This window comes from Apteryx rowi, unplaced genomic scaffold (assembly GCF_003343035.1).
Source record: "Apteryx rowi isolate R43461 unplaced genomic scaffold, aptRow1 scaffold_258, whole genome shotgun sequence".
Taxonomy (NCBI): Eukaryota; Metazoa; Chordata; class Aves; order Apterygiformes; family Apterygidae; genus Apteryx; species Apteryx rowi.
This window is the reverse complement of record NW_020448952.1, coordinates 989,421-1,007,806: the sequence shown is the minus strand read 5'-3', so window position 1 is coordinate 1,007,806 and position 18,386 is coordinate 989,421. Positions and strand designations below refer to the sequence as shown.

Here is an 18,386-nt window from a genome sequence, read left to right as displayed (position 1 = left end):
ATATTCATGCTGGATCCAGTGGCCCCAGTGCAGCAGTCTTCTGACGTTATGGAATGGTGGCATAATGGAATGATCTAAAGAGTGAACCCGGTATCATCACAGTGGTTTGCATAGTTGCAGTGAATAACAAGTCTGGTTTTAACTTAATAAATTCTGAATTCCTTTTCTTGTTTTGATACTTGCAGTTCCGCTTTGGTGGAGACGGTGAAAAGGGTCCAACAATCTCAGCTCAGGAAGCTCAAGCACAAGCTATTCTTCAGCAAGCTAGGGTAAGCACAAGCAGCCTGCAGAGAAAATTGCTAGAAGGGTACGGCTCCAAATGCAGTTACATTTTACAGCATGCAGGATGTGACATAAAGAGCTGTAAGCATCATCTTATGACAGTAGATACCCTTATTAACAACTGAGTTACTGGCGGCAGTTGTTTGCTAATGGGTTATGAAATTGTGTTATAGAATTTGAATGCTGGATTGACAATTTTCTCTTGATATCTGCTGCTTTACTCTGTTTTTTTTCCTCAGATTGCTATGAGAGGGCCACCTGGTCCCATGGGACTCACTGGAAGACCAGGTCCTGTGGTATGTAAACAAATCCTATCTTACCTACACCTGTGCATTTGTACTCATCTTATTTGGAATGACACTGATATAATGAAGTCCATAGTTTGTATTCTTATTCAAGGTCTGAAATGCAACCTGAATGTTAAAGCAGTTTTTAATGTGGATTTTGGAGCGCATGCTGGTGGACTTACAAAACTAGTGAATAGCCTTATATAACTACGTACGCCTCTGCAGTCAGTTATCTGTGTAATAATATTCACAAAGTTTCTTGTGGTAAATGTGAAATTCTACAGAAGGAGATATTAAAGCAAGAGTGTGCAGAATGACCTTGACCCACTATTTAAGGTGCATCTGGAACGTTTTTAAGAGACATTGAAATAATTAATCAAAAACCACATAGATTTCTAAAAGAATTATACTTTTTTTTTTACTTTAGACCTGAATTTGGCCCATGCTGCTAATACTAAGTGATCTGGAAAATGCAGCTGTCCCTGTGCATGCTCAAAAGTTTATATTTGGTACTGGTCTATATATGGAACACAAACAAAAGTTTTTCTAATGATATGCAAAACAATGTTCTGATCACAAAGAGGTTTGCAACTGTATTTTCTAAAAAACACCTTAAAAGGTCAGTGACACAGTGAAGGTAGAAAAGCAGATAGGTAGCTCAGCAAACAAAAACCACCTGATCAATCTTGTTATTGCAATTTCCTCTTTTACGAAAAGGATACTTTGCAGACTCAATAATCCACTAATGCTATAATTTAGCACTTACCATCTTTCAAAAAGTCATTATAAAGCATCCCTACCACAATATAAAATAACAAATGCTGCAGCCAAGATCACAGGCCTTGTAGAAACCTGATCTTTTCTATGTTTCTCCCAGGTGATTATTTTTATCCTTTATGTAGGCAGTGAAATTCTTTTCTAGAGTTAGTACAGCATCTATATTTGAAATCATGTGACTTCCACTTAATTTGGAAACCAGTATTTAGTCTACTTTGGTGGCACAGCTAGGTTGGCAAATATTGGGTCTCTTTCTAATTTTGATCTATGTCTGCTGTAATTTTTATATACCTCATCATTACAGTGATGGGCACCTGGAGCACAAAGAACAATGCTAGCACTTGATAGGACATCAGACAAGCATCTAGTTTTGAAACACAAGCAAAAATACAATTGTGCTATTGAAGAATGAAAACAAATTATGTCTGTATAACAAAGAGAAAAGGATGAAAGAAGTTCCTACCCGGTTTACTGTGTGAAGTAAAAGTGACTGCAGCACTATGTCAGCCRCAACAATAGCATTATACACACAAGACAGCAACATAAGTTTGGAGGGCATCTGTTTTTTTCCTTGCCTTAGTGTGCAATAGCAGTTTCCTCTGCAGTAGTTTCCTTCCACTTATCCCTGTTGTGGAGGTTTGGTCACAATTTTAAAGTGATGGAACTGTAGTATGAGAAATATGGTTCCTTCCTCTTCTTTTGTACCTCTTTCCTWCTTTAATGTGATGCTTCAGCAACAGCCATTGTTGAATGGTAACAATCAAGTCATTCTCTTCCAGTCTCCTTTTTTCCCCCTCTCATCCTCATCCTTCTTAATGTACAGTAATGTACAGTACATCTGACTTTAACTGTTAGTTTTCAAGGAGGAGAGGCAGATGGACAAACATGAATGCAGCATCCTATCCATTATCACGTGCAGAAAATACTGGCCAGCTTATTGCCCATCACACTGTGCATCAATATAGCAGCACAATGCAACCGATAATTGCCTCAGCAGCTCTCCCTTCTGTTCCCTCCAGTGACTACTTTTATTAGCAGGGAAATCTCAGGGAGGCATAAGATAGTTGCATACTGTAGAAGTAATATTTTAGGGAGAATAAGGAATACTCCAGGTCTTCTTCTTCCCTGATCCCTAGCATCTCAACATGCCTTTTGGGCACTTTTGAGAGCTATGTAATAGTAAAACTGCTGTAACTTGTATTCTGGGTTGGCTTGGCAATGTTTGGCCTCATTTTTTTTATAGTATCAAAGAAGCTTTTCCAGATGATGCTATGCTGCAAACGGCCGGTCTCATGAACCCATCCCTGTTTGTCTAGGTGAAATTTACTGGTTTCAGGTAAATTTTAGGTAACCAGATCAGAATCTCCTTCTGTCCCCAGAAACTGAAATCACTGGGATTTAGTTGTATTTTTAAACTGGCCTATACAAGATCAATTCTTTTCTAGAGTAATTCTTCCAGAGTGAATAGTTGCTACCAAGCTGAGAATTTGGCCCATAGACTCCTAATTGATTGTGATTAGGTACATGATACTTATAAAAAGTCAGACAACACATTGAGTTTATTTAACAAACTAATACGCTATTTCCAGCAGAGTATTTAAGTCAAGAGACCTGCAGGATGACATTCAGTTTATACATACAAAATAGTTACAGAACTGCTGTAAACAATGAATCCATTTGTAAAGATTGGTTTAATACTGACAGTGAATAGTTCTTTTAACTGAAGTATAACCTGGCCTCATACCCACGCTACTGTATATTTTAGAAGTCTTCATGAATTTCTGTATGCAAAATTCAACAAATGAATAATAATAATAGTTGTTTTGCTGCTATGCCACCAGGAGGCTCTAGAAATCCAGCTCTTTGATCTGGCTACATTTTTGGCCTAGAGTTCCAGAAGCAGCTGCTGATTTTTGGTGTGTCATTTGCTTGTGTGCCCAGCTCATTTCAAGAATGGAATAGCTGGAGATTTTGACCTTACTGTGAACAGTATTCTGTTAAATTAATTTAGTAGCCAGTAAGATACATTAAGAAACATATCAAGTATTTATAAAAAAAAGTCTTGAACACAACAGTGTCACAGCCCCAGTCTAGCTTCAGCTGAGTCTGGAGATTGCATGCTTAATTAACATAAAATACAAGATAAAGTTCTGTGTACAGATATTAAATGTAATGAATTATATTCATTAAAAGCAGAGTTTACACTAGGGAAACCCATACAGGCTGTCACCACCTACCAAATCCACTGTTCTCTCCATTGCCAATATCAGCTCAGGATCTGGTTTTTAATTTGCTTAGGACTTGGTTCAATACCTGCAAAATCAGGGGGAATCTTTCCACTCCAAGATGCTAGACTGGGCACTAAAACAAGCCTTGAGACCACTCCTCCTTTCTTTGAATGAAGTCACTATGGTGAACATAGGAGGAGAATCAAGCCTCCAAGGTCTGAAAGATTTGTTTTGTATTAAATGCATACATTTGGTGATCACCTATTTCAGAGGTCAGAAATGCAGAAGTTATTTTGTCCATAGTAGTAAACTTCAGTATGTTCCTTCCCTGAGATCTGTGGGTTTTTTGGCATGTTGGGATTTTTTTTGTTTTGTTTTGTCTTTTTTTTTGTGAGACTACTATTAAGAAGACAAAACAGATTTTGACTAATTCTGCCTCAGATTCCATGTACATTATCTTACCCTGGCTGAAGATCTATTTTAAGATTGCTTATGGTTAAAACTTACTCTGAAAATCTGTATCATCATTTAATGATGGTAAAGAAAATCAGTTATATAGATTTTCGACTTGTTCAGGGCTAGATGCACAAAGATCTTGTGCACAACACTGGTTGATGGCAAGGTTAGACAGGGGATTTTTCATTGGCTATAGTGATTTTTGGATGGAGCTCTGAGTCTGTTGTTTTCAGTACAACATAGCAATGAATAAAGGTGAAAAGAGACAAGTTTAATTTCTGTTGACTTCCCTGCAGCAGGTGGACTTCTGTATGCGTGACTTATGTTCTTCTTGTGCTGATATATAGCTGTCAAATACTAATATAGAACAAAGGGTTTTATTTGATCCCATTTAAATCTATAAGAGTTTTACTTTGGTAATAGAAAGATTTTTCTGGCTCAGGCCTAGTTTCTAGACAATGATGTATCACGATATATCTGCAGATTCAAATGATGATTTCACACCACCTAACAAACATGGGATTGCTTGTTTTTTCTCCCTGCATTTAATGTGTGGAAATAGCAAATAACTTACTAAATTAAAGTTGTGCTGTGTTTTTATACTAACAGAATGTTTCTCTTTTTTCATCAAGGGTGGGCCTGGATCAGCAGGTGCTAAAGGTGAAAGTGGTGAGCCAGGTCCCCAGGTACAATAATATTGCTTGTTATATTTGACCTTGTTTACCTTTATATGCTTTTCAGTATAAGAAAATGCATTCATGTCACTTAGTAGAAATCAATCAATGATGTGCTTCCTGCATGCAATTGAAGAAAAATAGCTTTTACGCTTACAGTCCTATTTAAATGAAATAACTGACTGTTCATTTTGAAATGTGAAAGTAACAATCTGCCTTTACATAACAAAGAGCATTTATCACATGTGGAGTGTCATCACTTGAAAACCTGTTTTAATATTGTCACTCAGGTTATTTTCTCTGTTCAAAATCATACATGCTTATAACTGCCATGAGTCAGTCTGCAGTCGTATGACCTTGGACTCTGATCTTATCAGATCTCATAAGGTGAGAGAGATTGAATTTAGTTAGTAATTAAACAGGAAATTTTTAAGAAAGACTGGACATGCCAAGAAGTAGTCTTTAGGAATCAATAAACACATTTCCTCTCAGCTTGCAATTATATCAACTCTTGTGCAGTGATCTCAAAGAGCACTGAAAAACATTGATATCTTTCAGCTTAAATCTAGAAGTAATATGGCTTTCTTAAAGAAAACATGTTGGGAGTCTCTGGAACAATGATTTTGCCAGATCTCAAGTGATATTGTGGATTTAATACATTATTAAGTGCCTGTCATAAAAGTCCACATGGGTATTAGCATAAAATTAAAGGAAAACAATTAAATAAAAAAGCACTGTGAACAGCTGTCAATCTTCCCATTTGCTTACCTACATTCTTATTATTGTTTTTGTTCCTACCCTATAATGTTGGATGCTAGTCCACTGCTACATCCACCTGAGGAAGATGCATTTGGATGGGGGATGAGAATGCTTCCACAGAAACATACTTCCACCCCATCTTCACTGAGAGCAACATGTCTGAAAAGTGGAATTAGGTTTGCAGTCTGCAATTTGGTCTCCCTCTGGTTAAAACTGCTGAGTAAATCTAAGACACCATATGAGCTATTTACTAGCACAMGTCATGTTTGTGTGTCAGTTAGGGATCTGAAATAAGTACTCTTCAGTTTTCATCAAATAATTATTCTGTGGCTAAATTARTTTTGGCATGACTGGAACAAGGGTTTTCAAACCACAAGGCTAAGATCTTCAAAGCCATCAAAAGAATGTAACAAGCTTTTATGTAAAAAAGACCAATTATGCCATGTGTAGTGTCATCTCATGAAAACTAGTGTTAAAATTGGCAGTGCTAAGGCCAATTTGAGTGCTCAAGTTCTATTAAAACTAATGGGATTTAGGAATCCAGAATCCATGTCCTGGAAAAAAATTGCAGCTTTGTATAAATAAATAAATAAATAAATAAATAAATAAAATGGTGTCCTTGAGGTGAGATGTTTAACTAGCTTTTTGCTGACATTAATGTGATTCTAAGAATTATACTGTTTAAATTCAGGGTCCTCGTGGTGTTCAAGGTGCCCCTGGTCCAAGTGGGAAAGCTGGTAAAAGGGTAGGTAGCAAAGGGATCAGGCCTGCACTGGGTAAATAATTGCTATTTAAATATATTTGAATATTAACTCATTCCACTGCATTTTCAAACGCTTAGCCCTTTGGGTTTTTGCAGGGACGCCCTGGTGCTGATGGTGCCAGAGGAATGCCAGGAGAACCTGGTGCAAAGGTAAGTAATAATGAGACCTGAGGTTTTATTTCAGTCTTGGAATGGGCTAGACAGATTTTAAATAGGCACCACAGCTTCTGCCACGCCAACCCAAAGTTCTACTCTCAAGTGGAAATACTGAGGTTTCAGATAGCTGGATCAGAGGCAAGAGCTGAGAATGAATCATCCATTTAAAATATGCTAATTAATGGTAATGGCTAGTAGTCTGACCCTGAAATAACTTGATTCTTTGGGCATGATTCCTATTCTTCTGAGACAGCTTCCAGTTACAGAGTAGTAGCAACAGTAAAGTCAGTTTTGCAACTGCAAAGTGCAGCTAGTACCAAGCTTTCATCTAAGTGTAGTTTTCCTTTTATAAATAGCATAATTACAGTGGAGTGTAAAGGCTGATGTATGGCATCTTCTCTTGCTCTGATATATAGAAGTAAATTTTCTGAGTTTGATCTACATGTTTGATCTCCATGAGTTTCATTCAGTAACAAAAGTGTACTTATAACCACGAGTAGAAATTAGCTTCTAGAGAGAAGGCACAATTTAGTCAGAGTAATACAAAATATACTAAAGTTGTGATTTTTCTTTCCTAGGGTGACAGAGGATTTGATGGTCTTCCTGGCCTCCCTGGTGACAAAGGTAACAGGGTAAGATAAACATGCATGTTTTTATACAACAGCATGCTGATACCGTCATGTAAATAATATACAATTAGCATACAATTAATTAAAAATAACACTAAGGACTATGGAGAAAGTTCAGAGAAAATGTCAGCATTTCACATTATGGAATAATATCTATATGGTCAAATAATGTATGCTTCATAAAGCATTCTAGTAATATCAATCAATAGAAAACAATTCACATTTGTATTACTGATTTAAATGCATATGCGAAATTTACATCATGTCTTCTACTTGGCATTGCTCTAATTTTTCTTAGTCAAGGAATTTGCCTGTTAAATTTAAACTCATCGTTAAAGGAAACAGTAATACAGTAAATTAACATAAAGTTTCTATACCAAGAGCATGTCAAATTTTAAGTCTGCTCAAAAGCTTGCTCAAAGAATGCATGTGGGTATTTGAAATGTAAACTGAATTGTTTAGTGTGACTCATTCCAATGACTTTTGGTTAAAGACAGATCGGAGTCAGATCAGATAAGTTAAGAAAAATTGGACTAATATTTAAAATAACTTGCATTTACATCATAACAATCTATAAAATCAGCCTGCATCTTTCCCTACAAARTGTAGAAATAATCACAGCAGGGGCTTTCTGCTTTAAATTATACACCCAATGTAGGTGCTAGTAACAGCATCCTCTACTGAATGCTGGTAGCAACATGCTCTACTGAATGTAACTCCTTAACTGTTGTCCTGGTAAGTGCAATGCACCATAAAAGAAACAGTGAATGGAAATGTCAACAGAACCATTCCCATCTGCACTAGAGCTTGATGAACATGGAAGGATTATAGTTTTCACCCTTCAACAGGTTAGTGTAAATTGCTGCACTTCCCAGGAACTTTCACCACTTTTGGCTACTGGCCAGTAATGTAGTTCTTTGTAATAACATCTGAGGCTACTCTTTTGAGTTCTGTTTGCAATGGAAAAATAACTTTTAGTGCCATTCACAAACCTCTTGATTCTCTTTCATGCTTCCCTTTTCCTCGAAGAGTGTAAAGGAATCAGCTTTTCACAGAATTGAAATGTGGCTTGATAAGCGGGTGACCAGCAGAGGGTGCTAGACATTAGGCTCTTGTTACTGCTTATCTCTTTCTTTGAAGGCTGAGCAGAAATTGGTTCAGAGCCAGGGGATATATCTCTGCTTTCTAACCTTGAATAGCTGAATTGTCAGTCCATGGAAGCTTCCATGACATAATTAAATCAAAATTTTTATTATTCTTTTCTTGCAAATATTTCATTGGGTTCATATTTCCTGAACAAATCAAAAATATACCCCTAAAATGGAAGAATAAGTTTTGGTTGAAATTTGCAAAATGATAATGAAAAATATTGCCTTCTTTTCATCGGCTTTCTCATCCCACTATTTAAGAAACACTGCACTCTTGTGTTCCAATGGGAGTCTTCTACAAACATACAATTTATGATCTATCTGGAAACAGCTCGATTCAAAGTCAGATCAGATAGCTGAGGCTCTTCAGATTCATAATATACCAACAACATATAATGCAAATATTTAGTTCTCTATGGCTTGCAATAAAGAGCACAGGAAGGAAAATAAAAGAAACATTATTTTCTGTTGTAGTTACCTTTCACCTCTAAGAGAATTGATGTTGAAAATCTATAACCTTAGAGTAGATTTTTAGGACTTCTTTTAGAATTAGTCCTGTCTTAATTGTGATTTGCAAATTGGATGTCTATCTCAAGACAGGCTTTGGTCAAACAGGAGTTGTTAGACACCAGTAACTGAATAAGACCTTCTGGCCTCCAGTGCAGGGGAGATCAGACTACAAGGTTTAAAAGTCCTTTAAGCCTTAATATTTATGAGTATGAAGTTTTCTTGTGTAGATTTAGTAGAAATGTACACCTTCTCAGGTGTAAAATAACCACACGCTATCTACTAGAAAGAAGAAAAGGGTGTAAGAAAAAAAGAAAATCAGGCCTTAACAGAGCATTTGAAAGAAAGAACTAGAGAACTGAAGAACTGAAGAACTGAGGATGCTGATAATGATAAGAAGTTATGTTCTGACTGCATGACAATACCAGGACACTGAACTCAAGCTCCTAATCTGGCTCTAAATGTCATGTGATTGCAAGACAAGAAGGGTAGCCACTTAGGGGATGAACTATTTCAACATTTGACAGTTTAAGCCTATACTGTAATTTTCACCAGGATATTAATTGAAAGCCAGAACAGAGATCATATGTGTTATGTCTCATCTTTCAGCAGTATCATTTAGCATACAGAAAGCCACATGCTGTATCAGCAGATCATGTTGTATAATTTCAAAACTTAGCAAAACTTAGAGACTGTTGCAGTAATTAATATTAGGACTATAAAAGTGCAATTCATAAAAATTCATTCTCTCTCATGATGATCCCAGCTCATAGAGGACAGAAAGGCAGTGGAATGAAATCCTGACATCCCTAATGTAAGAGAGCTCTGGCATAAGTGAGCAGTTACCTAAAATCCCCTAAGAGAGTTTGAAAGAGTGGAGCCGCTCAAGAGTGACTCCGTATATCTCTGCTAGGATCCACAGCAGTGGTCAAGCTTCTTGGAGGCACTGATAAAATTAAGGAAAGCAGCATGAATACTTGGTTGTTGTCCAATGCCAGAAGGCAGTCACAGCCTAAAAACCCGCTGCCCAAAAAGAGGTCAGTCAGTGGTGCTTGAGCTATGCAGCACACTAGTTCTCTTTAAAAATGGGGAAAGAAAAATAAATGCTAAAAGTACAGTCCAGAATCTACTGAGGCTCTCCATATATAGACTTGAAAAGCCCCAGCCTCAGAGGGGAGGTGTGGAAGTCTGGTTCCCTTCCAAACCCTCAGACAAATCAGTCCCAAGGCTCTCTGTGGACTGGGGCCAGAGCAGGTCGTTCTGAAGGGTGGTCATTGCACTTCACTGTGTATATTCCAGGGCCCAGCAATTGGTTTATTAACCTCTGACCCATGTACACGTTCCTTATTTTACTGCCAGGGATACTTTGTGTTGGGGGGAAGGTATTGCTGATGAGACACAGTAAAATGTGGGTACACATTAACACTACCTCTTGTAACAGTAGTCTGAGTATGTTCTGGGGCCAAAATAGTTAGAGAGTCGAATACTACAAACACAAATAGTTCATCGTTTCGGAAATGTTAATTTGTTTTTATACTAATGCAATAAAAGATCTTGCTGAGTACTATAACCTACAGATTTGTATTGTTATGTCAAGACATGTTTTGACGCATCAGACTGCAGCTAACACATTTGTTTTCATTTCACTTCCCCATCCCTTATTGTTTCCAGACACAGTCATATTATTTTAATGACTTCCCTTATCCTACAGGGAGACCGTGGCCCACAGGGACCTCCTGGCTTACCTGGTGAAGATGGATTAAGAGTAAGTTGCTGTTTATTTCACATACAAAGTAAAATCTACAGAAAGTTCTCATGTAATCAGAATATGGTCACAACATGTGCTCTTTTTGCTAAAACTCCTATTCCCTTTCTATAAAAACAGGGAGAAGATGGAGAAGTTGGACCAAGAGGTCTCCCAGGTGAAGCTGTAAGCAGTGCTTTCTTACTCTTCTGTTTCTAGCTTGTACCCTGTTTTAAACAAAAATCACTTTCAAATTTGTTTTCCTTTCTGTTGAGCTGTTCTGGATTCCGGGTTTAAAAATTAGCGTGTGCATGGAGAATATTGATTCTGGTTGAAAAGCAAACAAATTAACAATTTTGTTAAGGGTGAAACACTACTAACAGGATAAGAGTTAAGTTAGGGATATATGCAGTCAAGTAAGCACAACTTCCAGAATCATAAAGGATATTTCTTTTCCTATTGACCTGGTATAAAATCAGTCACTGTAGTTAATTCACCGTGATACATGAGAATATTACCAAACCTCTGTTGCTTTGAAAATGTTTTACAAGCATCTATTATTAGAAAACAAGACCTGTTTTTTTTTCCTCTTTTTTCCCTACCATGGTGCTTCATTGCATATTTTTATACTTGTGCCACATACAAAAGTTCCACTTCTGTCAGTTGGAATTCTGCAGGTGCTGCCACTGCAGAGCAGAATTCTGCATTGCAGATGAGAAATCATGCCTCAGAAAGAGGGATTTTATTCTAAATGTTTAGTATACTGCTAGCTACTCACCAAGTAGGAAGAAGATGCTACAGAATCAGAGGTATTAGTGATTTGTATCTATATCGTACATGAAGAAATTGGAGTCCTGTCTATTTTAGCAAGTGTGTCACGAGTGAGGACACAAATGATGAAAATTAATATTCACTTACATAGTGTAAAGTCAAAGATTATGTTATAGGGCAAATCTTGCTCATCTTATTTAGGAGTATAGCCCTAGGTCTTCAGTGGAATTTTTGTAGCGGTAAGAGGAGCAACTCTGATTTTGGCTTGCAGAATACTTTGCATTTATTATAATAAAATTATTAGTAAATATGAAATATTTATTGTATCTTTACTACACAGAAAAGTATTATTTCAAACCTAATGTAGTAATACACAGCATGACAGAACATCTCGCTTTCAAAAAAGACTGGCATATACATGTGTGCTACTATTCAGGTCAGACCTTCAGGCCAAGATACAGCTGAAGCTTCAGTGGAGGATGCTGTGCCAATGTTCTGTACAAGCAAACAAAAACAGTTATCTCCTTCTACCTTTCTCTGAAGTGACCACATGGCTGACTAAAACAAAGCTCACCCTTCCACTAACATCCTGTTCAGACATATGGCAGACTTCAGGAGAATCTGCTCTAAATGAATTTTTTCCTGTCTCTCTGTCCGTCTGTCTCTTCGTCCATCTGGCTCTCCCCCACACCCCTTACTGCCTTCCCCTCCTGCCTCCTACTCCTTGTGACATTCCTTGGCCCAGTCCTTGCCCTGGGCCTCTCTTTGTTCAGAGAAATTCTTACAGGTGTTAACAAGTGTTTCTTCTCTACAGGGTCCACGGGGATTACTGGGCCCCAGAGGTACACCTGGTCCCCCTGGACAACCTGTACGTATGTATAAAACATGAAGGATTTTATTTGCAATTTCTAGAAGAAAAAAGAAAGTCCACTGAATGTTGCTTGTGTTTATATTCTTTGTCATAGGGCATTGCAGGTGTTGATGGCCCCTCAGGCCCAAAAGGAAACATGGTGAGTAAGTAAGCTGGAAATTAAAAAAGAGAGTGGATTCTAAGAATCCTTTCCACATTCTCTTATCTTTTCCACTGTCCCACCCCTTCCATTTAATTGAAGTGTTCTATCAAAAGATTCAGGTGCCTCATGATCTTACCTTGAAAAGAGAAGTCTTCTATTACTTAGTTTTCAGCCCAAAGGGCTAAAGATGCTTTCTTTCAAGCTCCTCTAGCCCCATGGACTCCAGTGCTCAGGGCCTATGTGTGGGCTGAATTCATTACTCTCTATTATTGAAAAGGCCATGATATTCATTAGCATGAGAAAAAACACACTGGAGAGAAAGTTGATGGTAGGCTTTAAAGAGGGGGGAACAAAGATGAGTTTGTTTTCCTTTTAATTCTGACAATGAAGATTTGTAATGTAGAAATGCACACCTAATGCCTTGGTTTTTTGCATGGTAGGGTCCTCAAGGGGAACCAGGACCTCCTGGTCAACAAGGAATCCCAGGCCCACAAGTAAGTGTAAAATAACTCTCAAAAATATGATCTAACATGCAGCAAATATTTAATGAATGAAAATTAGTACAAAGTTAGCTTTTCACATGCAAAACTGATAAAGCTTGAAGGATTTTATAAATAATGCTATGAATGTGCCTTGTGCAGTGGGAGCAGAGCTTTCAAGAAAGCTTTCAGAGGGATTTTTCATTCAGGAGAAAAATGACTCATTCAGTGTTCCTGGAATGCAGCAGGAACGGCCACACCTGGAGGAGGGTTCTGAATAGGATCTTGTTACAGACCTACTGCCAGAATAGTGGCTTGTGCGAAAGACTCACACAGAACTTCTGATCTAACTGGTAACGGGAAAAAAAGCCACTTATATTTGCAAGTGTGTTTAAACAGATTAATGAGGGACCTTTACTAGGGTGAATGTATGTGTATTGTTCTCCCTGTTTTCTCACACTGGTTTCTTTTTAATAGGGGCTTCCTGGTCCACAAGGTCCTATTGGACCTCCTGGTGAAAAAGTAAGTTACAGCATTATTCTGGTATTTCACAGTCAGTTCTGTACAGTAACCTTGCTTATGTGCTTAAGGGCTTCGCTGTGTTTGAGAAAATAGTACCCTAAGATCTTAGAATTAGCAGAGCTTCTTGAAACCATCAATTAAAGGAATGATCAATGGAGACTTGCCTTTCCTCTCATTTACACTTTTTCACAAGCATAATTTCCTCCCTTTGATCTGGATTAATTTTTCTGTTATTAGCTTCAGAATCCAATCCACAATATTAAACAGTGCATACTTGTATATAAATTAATTTCACAGCAAGTTGTGAAAATTATTTTATTACGTCCTTTTTATAACAGTTTTCTATTATGTTACCTTTAACTTTTTTTTTTAAGTCTGATTCCACTCTCATTTTACAAGGATTCTATTTTGATACAGCTCTGTAGTATAATTGGCATAACTGTAGTGTCAATTAGGTTTTTGTTCTAATCTATTTGTACATGTTCTTGTGGTTGCAAACATCTTCCGTAAATTCCAAAAATGTCACTATTGAATTTGAAACTAATTTTACTCTTCTCTCCCCTTTTTGCTCGATTCCCTCATCACTGATTCTTCTTTGATTTCTTTCCCCTTCACTGTTTAATATATGTTTTAGGAGAAATTGAAGGGGATTTGGGGAAAGAACATGCATGCTTTCTCCCTGCCTCTATGCCTAAGAAGTATTATTCTAACAAGATGGGCTACATCCACAATATATGCATTCCACAGTCTTTCACAAATGCATACCTTGCCTTTCTGAGAGCTGTAGTTCTGCCAGCCTCTTGGTTTTTGTTTGTATCTTTCATATGGTGTGGCCTTTTTTTTTTTAATTCCTGGAATGCTAAATAATAGTTAAACTTTGTACAGTAGGAGAGTTCTTCCCCACCCCGTGTTGTGCATGTGCATGTCCATCAAGTAATTCTTGAAGCCTCCTCTTAGCATCTTATGGAAAAATATGGGTCCTTTGTATTGGCTTAAGGTTGTAAGAACTGGCCTCATGCTTATTTATTGTACCATAGTATCTTGCTGGGTTTAGTCTTGTTATATTCTTGGTTTATCCATGATGTCCATATCAAGGGATTTATGTATAACTATATTTATACACTTAGCTCTTAGAATGTTGGATATAGGAGGGTTCCTTTTTCTTTCCTTTTTTTTTTTTTTTTTTATAGCTACTGTACAGCTGGGGTGGGCTCACTAGCTGATTTAAATAAGATTAGAATACCAAAAAGATTTCAGTTAGTTTGCTGGTTTCCTACCTACCTAAATAACCATGACATTGTTTTGTGATTGTTCTCATTTTAGTGCTCTTCCTTGCTTTTGTATTTAATATTAACATGGATTAAAATATTTTCTTAACAAGTCTACAGCAGGTTACTATGTATTGTGCTCTGTGAGGTTAAAAAGACTACTAAGAAATACACCAAAACACAAAAGTGGTGTTTTTAAACACAAAAAATAAGTATTCCACGCAAAATTTAGAGACTTTCTTAAATAAACATATGATAGAAGTGAGTTTTACATTTTATAGCACTTAAAAAAAGGCAGCCTTTGATTTACAATCCTGTCTTCACTAGCTTTACCTCCTAAATGCAAAGACCTCACATCCAACCAAACCCCTACTATTCTCAGCTAACTTCTAGTATGACCCATTTCTGTAGGCTAGAGAGCATCTGACATATCAGTAGATATAGATTTTTTTAGAATAGCTGAGTTAGTTCAAAATGTACCACATTTCAAATACAGAGAATGAATTTAAAATATTCTGACAGTAAAACCGTGCCCTGTGGCTGTGATGGGGTGGAGCTGGATCACTGCACAGTGGGGCAGAATTCTCAGCGAGCAGAACCTGTTTGCTATAACACTTCCCCAAGCGTGGAGCAACCTCTCCATCCCACTGAGCACTAGATAGAGAACTACCAAATACAGTGATTGTGAGGCACCAGCAATAGTCATGTGAAGAGAAACTGTTTCAGCAGWTTTAATACTTTTGTCTAAAGCACTATATGGCTTCAGGGCAAAATGGCTCAGGCAGCCTAATCTTCATATGATGAAAGGGCTTGTTCTCCATCCTAGGTGCTAGAGGCATCCCTATGGAAAAGTAAGTCTGAGATCTCTCATTTCTCCTGCTGGTTAATGCACACACTACATAAACTGAGAAGCATCCTAGATATGTTACATATACACTTAGAAATTCCATAATAATTTCTGAGTTTCTTAGGATACTGTCTCTGATGGGACCTGCTGAGAGGACTTTTAGACTTAAGATTCCAGGTCTGTGGTAGGACAGGAATAGGCCTAAGGAACAAGTGAAAATATGACCATTTGGCAGGTTCTGCTGACCCAGAAACTTCTGCCTGCTAGTTTCCTTGCCTGCAGGCTTTGCAGTGTGTGAAGCAACAATATCCAAATGTTAAGAGAAAGTTTTCTACCTAAACCAATTTAGAGAGGGATTTCCCCTTTCAGTTCAGGTTTTCCTTGCTGAATTCATCAACACTCAAAATTTCTGTCTATTTCAGCCTGCTTGTATTTACTGTTTACTTATATATCTAAATATTTAAAGGCAGTTATTGTGGTACACATAAGCAACTCTAATGGAAATTGAGCAACAATACTTAAAATATAAATACAAATATTTTTCTCCTAATACTGAAAGCCCCCTTCTTCTATTTCTTTCATGCAGTGTATATTCCCAAATCTATTCACATCAAAGATTTACTCCATTTAAGCCCATTTATATAGAAAAATTTAATGGAAAAAAAAGTATCAAAATTTTAGATGCTAAAACTCAAGATGAAGTATCATGCTACTAGCAGATTCTCTTTTAAGGACAACATTATGTACAATATACTTCATGACAGCTTACTACCCCAAGATTGCTCATACTTCAGAGCCTACTCATAGAAGCTCTGCACATACAAGCAGTCCAAGGGAGATCAGGGAGTTCAGAAAAAAAAAAAAAAGGTCTCTGAAATGTAAGTGTTTCAGGCATGTAAAACAATAGCAGCCATAATATCTTCAATATGCTTGAGTCAGAAGGTAAACGTGAGCTTTCAAAGTAACTTATTTGAAGTTAATTAAACTGATATATATTAAAGCTGATAAACTGTGAACTGATGAATCTAAGATGGGATCTAAGCTTTTGGAAGATATCCCTTCCCTTCCTTCCATCCCCCTGCATTACTGTATTACTGTTTTCTTTTCTTTTTATTCCTAGTGCTGTTTACAGACAATCCTCATTGAAGTCTCTTTGTCTGATATCGTTCTTAAAATCTGTCTCTATTATTGTACTCAGGGACCTCAAGGCAAGCCTGGCCTTCCTGGCCTTTCTGGTTCTGATGGGCCTCCTGTAAGTAACTAAATACTTTGTCCACCGAATGTCTAAATACTCTTACCAAGTAGCACATAATTTTCGATACCAATGCTGCAAAGAGAAAATGGAGAGTAAAAGCATCAGTACTCCTCGTTGGGAACAGCGTTATAAAATCCATGTAAACCCTCTGTATCATTTAAGCTATTGAAACTTTGAGAGTTATGGTTTTGAAGCAGCTGCTAAGAATGGCTTTAGGCTTTTAAAAATGTGGTTCAAGATAATAAAATGCATACAAAACATCTGCAGTGATGAACAAATAACCTGACTGACATACAGAGGGTAAGATACTGTTTCACTGTAGTCCTACTATATCACTGTGGAAGAGCAAATCATCTGTAAAAAAAGATGTCTGTGGTCACCACTTATTTTCTCAGGAAACAGGATAGGTTAGTTCTTTCTCTGCTTCCTGACCTAAGTTGCATATCACATGTTTAGGCCTCTTCACTGTCTATGCTGGGACAGACCTAAGCCAAACTTTATAATCCTGTGATTGCTAAGGAGTTCAGCTTCTGAGGATACACTCGTTCATGTGAACAGAGGATGTAACCACCTGCGTAGCATTGCTTACAGTTCAGGCATTAAGCTTACAAAGGGAATCAATGCTTTTAATGACATGAAGGCACACAAGTTTTCTTGCAACAAAAAACATGTTTTTATGCCACCAAGAACTATTAGACAGTCAGTGTGTCTTCTCAGACCATCTCTCCTTCCCATGCCATTTTCTCTTACAATTTTTCTTCTACAGATTAAATCTCTGTTTCTTAAATCAACAGAAGCACTCAAGACTTTCAGCAGGAGTTTTACTAGAATAAGAACTACAGAACTGACTGCAGGGGGGTTGTTGCTTAGATTAATATATTACAAATACAGAATTTTACCCAGGGCTGTCACAATTTCTCTTTTTAGAAACGCACGTGACAGTCCAGCTGAAAACATATGGTAGCCTATATTAAGTAGTCTTGAATCTTTGTCTAAACATTTGAGCTTTCCCCTTATCCTTCTCTGCATGCTGAGAACAATATTAATTTCCAAACATCAGCATTCTTTAAAAATCTGCATGTGTTAAACCTTAAGGGGGGAAAAATGCTGTAAGAGATAACCAGGTGTTAGCACAGGTATGAATTCCTACCTGATATACATCCCTACTCCATGTTATCTCCCTAATGTACAGGTAGGTTTGTTTAGAGGAAGGGGTAGGGAAACAGGTTCAACTAAATCCGTTTCAATTGACATGACCTACTTACAACCATAGAATTACAGTGGTGATTGAAGGCAATGAGCAGTATCTACCTGATTTCAGTGAGATTTGTGTCTGTTCCCATGATATCCATATTAAGATCATGTAAAAGCTCATAGACATTTTTTTCAGGAGATCAGAAAAATTCCTGCTATACTATTTCATTTCATTACTATGTGAGGAAATGTCATTCCTTTTTGAAGGAGAGACATTGTTAAAAGGGGTATATTATACTGGAATTAATGGAGCTCTAAGGGAAACAGATGTGGTCTTTAACTGCAGCATTTTTTGAGTCATTTAATATTATAGAGATCTGTAATACTGGCTGGGGATTTAAAATCTTGTGCACAAAAAAGCATGTTCTAGGAGATTAGAATTAAACCACTGACATGTGCCCTTTTAGAAAAACAACAACAAATACTCGATGTTAGTAAGACAAACTCTTTAAAGCAAAATGAACAGCTGGGTATTAAATAATTTTTATTTTAATCATTATTTTTTAGCGTTAATTAATAAACCACATATTTTAATCTGTTTTCCAAGCTAGCAAATAAAATATAAGC

At 37.1% G+C, this 18,386-nt stretch overlaps 1 protein-coding gene across 6 annotated transcripts in view; it reads left to right on the top strand.

The window, feature by feature from the left end:
- Positions 1 to 18,386, top strand: part of COL11A1 (collagen type XI alpha 1 chain) — a 172,188-nt gene that overhangs the window by 68,362 nt on the left and 85,440 nt on the right. For all 6 annotated transcript variants that reach the window (XM_026067285.1, XM_026067286.1, XM_026067283.1 and 3 more), the window contains 13 exons: positions 186 to 269; positions 522 to 578; positions 4,663 to 4,716; positions 6,155 to 6,208; positions 6,323 to 6,376; positions 6,961 to 7,014; positions 10,378 to 10,431; positions 10,552 to 10,596; positions 11,996 to 12,049; positions 12,147 to 12,191; positions 12,635 to 12,688; positions 13,151 to 13,195; positions 16,509 to 16,562. In XM_026067285.1, the coding sequence (XP_025923070.1) occupies positions 186 to 269; positions 522 to 578; positions 4,663 to 4,716; positions 6,155 to 6,208; positions 6,323 to 6,376; positions 6,961 to 7,014; positions 10,378 to 10,431; positions 10,552 to 10,596; positions 11,996 to 12,049; positions 12,147 to 12,191; positions 12,635 to 12,688; positions 13,151 to 13,195; positions 16,509 to 16,562 (708 nt within the window). The remainder of the gene's footprint in view (positions 1 to 185; positions 270 to 521; positions 579 to 4,662; positions 4,717 to 6,154; positions 6,209 to 6,322; positions 6,377 to 6,960; positions 7,015 to 10,377; positions 10,432 to 10,551; positions 10,597 to 11,995; positions 12,050 to 12,146; positions 12,192 to 12,634; positions 12,689 to 13,150; positions 13,196 to 16,508; positions 16,563 to 18,386) is intronic.